The sequence below is a fragment of the Takifugu rubripes genome, chromosome 4 (genome assembly GCF_901000725.2).
Source record: "Takifugu rubripes chromosome 4, fTakRub1.2, whole genome shotgun sequence".
NCBI lineage: Eukaryota > Metazoa > Chordata > Actinopteri > Tetraodontiformes > Tetraodontidae > Takifugu > Takifugu rubripes.
In genome coordinates this window covers 6382946-6389705 of record NC_042288.1, presented here as the reverse complement: position 1 = coordinate 6389705, position 6760 = coordinate 6382946, and the positions used below count along the sequence as shown (strand labels likewise).

Genomic DNA, 6760 nt, shown 5'->3' with positions numbered 1-6760 from the left:
GATGTGATTACTTATCACTTGCTACTGTTGCATGAACGGTCATATAGATATTTTCTCTGTGGATTTTTATAAACTAAAGCCACCAGGACCCCTCGCCACTAGGGGGCACTAAAGGTCACTTTAAAAAAAACAATCGCTCTCTTTTGTAACTTTTTTTTTTGAGGCATTAACTTTAAGGATTTGTCCCCAAATATCTGAATAAACATACCAGCTGGGTGAAATATACTGAACTTCATTACACTGGAAAATAAGACAGAACTAAGATCTAATGTACAGCTTTGTTTATTTCATCCCAGGTTCAAGCATGCACCTTCACTTGAAGATGAACACTTCCTGTGACTATTCAGTAAAGACAAACGCATCACGCAGCAGTCTGAATTTTAATTACATTAAGAATTTGTGGAAAAAGGAAAAATGTCACCATCATGTTCATTAACACAGCAACAGGAATCTGCACGTGCTGGATGTGCAGTATAGTTAACCAGTCAGATTTCAGAACTATTAAGGAAATCCTAATGAAGAGTAAGAAACACTGTAATGTATGAAGTTACTGAACTGTAGTTGTGCTTTTCCATTTAACAGCAGGATGGGAACAGAGGAAGTTTAATGAATCTGACTAGTCTAGAGAAGCGTGTGTTTAAGGGTGCGTGGTGCTCAAATGTAACCTGGAAAACTCCCACAACAACCCCAACTCGCACAAGTTTCAGGCATGATTGACAGGCAACAGATGCCAATCACATAGCAGCCATGGCTTCCTCTCCAAATCCATTTGGCATCCTGGTGAGTGAAATCCCCACTAAACACTGTCCTCCTCTGTGATTGGATAAAGGAAGTGGGGCGTTTGGCTGATTGCTTCATGCAGATTGGGGTTTTTTTTTTAAGTCTGACTGCAGGTTGTGTTGGAAATGTTTGATGTCGACATGCTTTAAGCTGTATTATCCAAGCCTGGATGGCATCTCTGTGCCTGTTGTCCATTTTAAAAAAGGTCACGTCAGACTATGGCATTGTGCAGAAGATGGTCCATCTGACTCTGTTGCACAGAAGATCCAAAACTGAGCCTGTCAGGGTGAAGATCATCCTTCTGACGGTTGCGTGAACATCGGCACTTTAATGCAACATCCTTTCTGACCGGTCCACATCAAAAGGGCCATCACAACAAAGGGTGAGAGGCAACAGGATCTGCCACAGCACTGGTCTTCACCAAAAACTACCACCCAAACACTAGTATTGTTCTGGCGTTTCCTTGATTCAAGGAAGGAAAACAAAACAGAGAAGGGTGCCACTTTTCTCTACTGAAGGGTCTTGGTTTGAAAAAAAAATTATACAATCCGTTTCCCCACTGTAGACGGTCTTAGCAGATTAACTCTACTCGGCTTCAGACACAGCTCCAAGGCCACCTTTCTGAGTTCCAGGTAAGCAGATAGGAGAGAGATTAGAAAAAGATTAAAGAATACAGAAGCTAAAAGTCAAGAGAAGATATAAGGTTAAAAGTCAGAAACAGTCAAACTGTGTGTGTAGGAAATGGGAGACAGAAGCAACGAGCCAGGATCGACATGCATCATCGGTGGAACGGCAGTGGGGAGGAAACTTAGTGTTACACCAAAACCATGCAGCAGCACCAAAGAGCCTGGGAACGTTCAAGAGCTCATCAATTTAACAGAAACTTTTCTCATTAGCGTAGCGGAGAACACCAGCTCGTGAACCTCACTGATGAGCGTCATGAAAATGTTCAGGGGACACAAAGCAGAGCAGCACCGGTCCACTCTGAAGCGGGACATGCAGGCCAGCGTCCTGCCGGCCTCGAAACAGGCGTTTGGCGCCACGGGGAAGGTGGGGTGACAAACAGGAGCGTGGGGAGGGAGGAGCAAGTGCACAGCAGGATGGATGACATCTGTTACACCATGTTTCAGGTTCCCATGGAGACAAGAACCGACGCCCCCAACCCCCTTCCTATTCCTCCCCGCTCGTGCAGCTCACACTCACCACGCACGCACGGCATGGTAGCAGACAGACGAGGGCGCGGGCAGGGTTCAGCAGCTTTGCTGCAGCTCCCCACTCTTGCTTTTTGACTTTCTGCCTTCCACATCTGCAGGATAAAGGCAATGTTTACATTACACCAGGACAGGAAAACAGTTTGTTTACTTCATATGCATATAGAGCAGATTAAGATAAATACAATTACTTCAAAATCAAAAGCAGAAATAAATAAGGAGACAGAGGCGACAGTAGTTGGACTAGTATTGGCACGTAAAGCAGTGCTCGTCTTCAATTATAACTTAGTCGTGACAACAAACTGTACAAGCTGTCAGTATAAAATATCAGATCATCCAGTCTGAGAACAATTCGAGAAACAATGCAACTTCATTCGCACCAATCTGACCACTGAAACGGATCAAATTCCAATTTTCAATTCCTGTTTTCAGGACTTGGTAACCAACAGCTTAAACCATCACTTATTTCAGATGAGTTATGAATGAAGCTTCATTATTTCATCACCACCACCAGAACAAATAACTTTTTAAAAAACAAAGTGTAATATGAAACACCCTTACAACAACAAAAAAAATCCCAAAACAAAAATCCCCTGTTAAACATTAAAACGACCAAAAGAAAAGAAAACATGACCATTTTGACCTCTGGGATCAAAATGGGACAGTTTACAGCTGTCAAAGCAGTAGATGATGTAAAGTGGTGTGAACACAGAATGACTGAACCTTAAATGCGATGCTTTGTCCCCATTAGAGTTAGTAGATGTACTGCATCACCCCATTAAAGCTGATAAATCAAGATAATAATTAGGACAAAAGAACATGGCAGGAAAAAAAAAAATATCACCAAAAAACAGGAGCATGAAAGATACACCAAAAAGGTAAACAGTGCTCTGATAAATACATGCAGAGGAGAAGCTGTTGTTGAACCACCTCATCAGTAACGTCTGGAAGAACCATCACACACAGCCGTACTCGTACCAGAGAGACTGAGCGTCCTCTGGGTTCACCACCTGCTCTGAATTATTTACACCAATGTTCTCAGTAAGAATGGCAGGACTGGACCTCATCTGACCATTTGTTTGGTTGTGTGGGGCCTGGTTTGGGATGGAAATATGGCTGTGTGTGGAAGATGGATGCGATTTGTTTGTAACGGGAGGCCCGCTAATGTTGCTGACTAGGGTAGGATTTAGAGACAAGAACGGTAGGTTTTTGTCTGCCGACTCGCTAAAAATGGAGTCCATGAACACGGACTCCAAGGTGAAAGAAGGGCCGAGGAAAGACTCAAGGGAGAGGTCGGGATCCTCCAAGGTACTGCAAGGCAGGCTGAGTGACTTGGGTAGAGGGTTGGTGGTGGTGGTGGTGGTGGTTAGGGGCATCTTTAGGGTGCTGCTGTTGGAGTGGTACTCACTGGATGAGGGCTGGGAGCGGAGCCCAGCCTTTTTTGACACCGGGGGAGGAACACCATCCACTGACACAGGCTGCCTGTTGTCCTTAGAGAGCATGTCGTGGATACTGGTGCGCCGTGTGGAACCCTCGGCGGTGGAGATGACACTACTGGCCCTGGGGAGCGTGGAGGATGCAGAATCCAGACGTTCAGACACAGACGTGGCCTTTCCCTGCGAAGACAGGCTGGAGCGGATCGGGACGGAGCCTCTCACTCGAGTGCTTTCTGCCTTTCGCAGGCTCGGACGGCCCGGTTGTCCGGTAGATCTTGGTGGACGCTCAGAGCTGACAGGTGTGGCTCTCCCACTGGAAGAGCGCAATATACCACGAGTCTTTGTTGTGGAGCGTTCTTTCTGAACGTGCTCAGACGAGGTAGAGAGGCGAGGGGAGTCCACGGTAAGATTCTCCTGACTGCCAGACTGCAGAAACGGGGAGATAAACGGCATCAATGCGCAGAACAGCAAACAGATCGTATGATATTTATTGTCAACATCAACAAAACGCATGAGGTGCGCTTGTGTTCACCTCTGTGGGATCAATCCCCTCATCCAGGAACTGCTGCAGGGACAGCACCTCACCACTGCGGCACTGGGTGGGGCTGCTTGCGTTAGTGTTCGGCTCGAGGGACTTGCGCAGCTGCAGGGGGCTCTGATGGGAGGACCGCGAGGACTGCTGGATGGGGCTACTGCCGCTGCTGGACCACACCTCCTGGTCTAAACTCAGGCTGAACTCTCCGCTGCTCTCACTCTGTGGCCTGCTATGGCTGCCATTCAGCGTCCCTGTTCAAGGATTTTTTTATTATTTTTTTTTAATCATTAGACAGTAAAAGTAGCCTGTAACCACTGACATTTTCTGCACAAAGCAGCACTCAACTAATAATCCACTATTACACTGCACCAAGAGCAAAAAAATATGAATATAACAAGCAGAATATAACTGATTATATCAGATTTTACTTTATTGAGGGCAAAAAAATAAATAAAAGAAGGAAAAGAGCAAAAATGTTAACAGGAGGATGAGGTGCGACGGGGTAGAGAAGCATACCTTTGCCCTCCAAAGGAGAAGTGAGGTGGGAGTTATTGTTACTATTACTACTGGGGGTCCTGTTGCTATGGAGACTGGAGGGTCTGGAGGCTGGGGAAGGGACAAAAGGGTACACACACACACACACACTGAGGATATACGAACTTAGCATCCATATTATCATGCACAAACAGAGCAACGCATAGGTGCATGTTTCTAATGTGACAGAACGTCTCCTGCTGGGGCAGCAGATGGCACATGCCAGTCAGAGGAGCAGGAAAAGCAGCCTGATGCCAAACTGTAGCTCCAATCTGTCAAATCAAAGGAGGAGCTGATGCAGTGGAGGAGTAGCTCAATACAAAGCCCAACCCAGCTCAGAGAGAGAGAAACCGAGACAATAGTGACCAACAGAGCACCGAATTGTAAGTGAATTAATAAAGAAGACATGGGGAGACGTGCTTTGTGTTTAGCTGCAGAAAAATAGTCCAAGAAAAAAGGATGAAAAGAACCCCTTCTTTCACATTAACTTTAGACATAAATTAAAAAACTGAATGAATTAATTGATATTAATTATAATAATAATAAACAGACAATGGGAACAAATGCCCATCGTCGCCCTTCACACAGGAATTCAGTGCCAAGTTGTGGTCACTTACTACAGATGTTACACGGAACTCTGCACATAACGCCCAGCTCAACGGGAGGACACTGAGCTGGAGCACTGCTATGCCCCTGCAGGCCTAATGAAACACACATATACACATGACTCAACACACCCTGGTTGTTACATATGGAACCACAATACTTAATAATGCTGGACACTGCAACAAACAGTGTTTCTGCAAAACTACTGAGATGATAAGAATAATAAGCATCCATGGACCATGATGCCATTATTACGCTGTACCGCTGAAGAGAACTTGCAAAAATAAGTAGCATTTTTGCATTCTGGCAATTAATAATTAAGTATTAGTGTCTGTGTTTGTTAACCTGAGGGTGACAATTTACTCTGGTTCCAAGTAGTAATGACTGACACATGATTACAGTAGCGTGACACAGAAGTGATGAGGAGTTGCTTCCTGGTTGGAGATTAACAGCCCTGGATAACATCCTAAAGCCTGAATTAGAGTGAATCCTACTTTCAATAGTGGATGATCACTGAAATGTTCCCTTGCTCTCCATTAAAACCAGAGACATCAGGATTAATCAAAGAAGGAATGCGGGAAAGCAGCCTAGAGACCAACATTAGGACATGACCCGCTTTTGAGGTGGTGTCAGGGGGGCTTCCAGTCCTGTCACATGGTTCTAATTTCTGATGTAGTTGATCCAGTAGTAGTGTAGTCATGGAGGCTAAAACATTACTGTTGATGGCATGTCTTACCTTGATTCTTTGAGTCATCTAACGAGCCAACAACATTCTCACAGGAAGCATTTTCTGTGATACAGAAACAGATGTTGGTTTGTCACCAAGACATTTCCCAAGCATTTCCCCCTTCTTAATTAAACCAACAAGCATTCTAACCTTTGACCTGAAGCCTGAGTTTGGCTCTGCTGTGCCCTGCGCTCGGCAGGGTGAGGGCAGCATTGTCGATGGCGTTGGTGGATAAAGCCAGTTCCTTCATGCGTTGCCCGCTGCGCCTGCTGCACCCTGTAATGCCAACGTCTCCAGCTGCAGCGCCATCAAGGTTTTCAGAGCTTCCTGCCCACTGAGCTGAAGGACCGCCTGCAAGTGCCATGGTCTGCAGCAGATCGTTCATGGCTGAATGGATCAGCAGAAGAATAAACATTTGTAAGTCAAAGAATATAATCTTTTGATTTACAGTCACTCAATGATGCAAATGACTGAAGGAAATACAGCCAACTCATGAAAGTTTTGAAATATGACAATCAACTGACCAGACTTCTTTGTATGAAAATAACCTACATTCTTAATCTAAATATTATACAGAAAATCAAGCAGTTTTTTTTTTCTTTCAAAACTCATTGCATGAGCAGAGATCTTAAAAGATTCAAACAAGCTTGTAGTGTATAAAGACAGAAGCAGCTTGATACAATGACCTTCACTTGACACTCATCCAATGAGGCCACTGTCTTTACACACTTTAACTGCACTGTATGAAATGGTGGAAATGCATGAAGACATGCAGAGCTGCTGTAAGCACCAGCAGTGATGCACACACATAACGAGAGGCAGAATGAGAGTGAGAGTACTCCATGTCAGTAGAATAAGGTCTGAAATGCAGCACAGAGACAGATATAGAGATAAGAGAGAAGAGAAGCTAGGCTCCATTTCAAATCCTCCA

At 44.8% G+C, this 6760-nt stretch overlaps 1 protein-coding gene across 8 annotated transcripts in view; it reads right to left on the bottom strand.

Moving 5' to 3' along the window:
- Nucleotides 1-266: 266 nt before the first annotated feature.
- Nucleotides 267-6760, bottom strand: part of ccdc88ab (coiled-coil domain containing 88Ab) — a 38197-nt gene continuing 31703 nt past the window's right edge. For 3 of the 8 annotated variants that reach the window (XM_029835686.1, XM_011603116.2, XM_011603117.2), the window contains 6 exons: nt 5980-6216; nt 5839-5892; nt 5114-5197; nt 4479-4568; nt 3960-4213; nt 267-3853 (listed from right to left, as the gene is read on the bottom strand). In XM_029835686.1, the coding sequence (XP_029691546.1) occupies nt 2948-3853; nt 3960-4213; nt 4479-4568; nt 5114-5197; nt 5839-5892; nt 5980-6216 (1625 nt within the window). In that variant the 3' untranslated portion in view covers nt 267-2947. The remainder of the gene's footprint in view (nt 3854-3959; nt 4214-4478; nt 4569-5113; nt 5198-5838; nt 5893-5979; nt 6217-6760) is intronic. The other 5 variants (XM_029835691.1, XM_029835690.1, XM_029835688.1 and 2 more) reach the window with 5 other exon arrangements.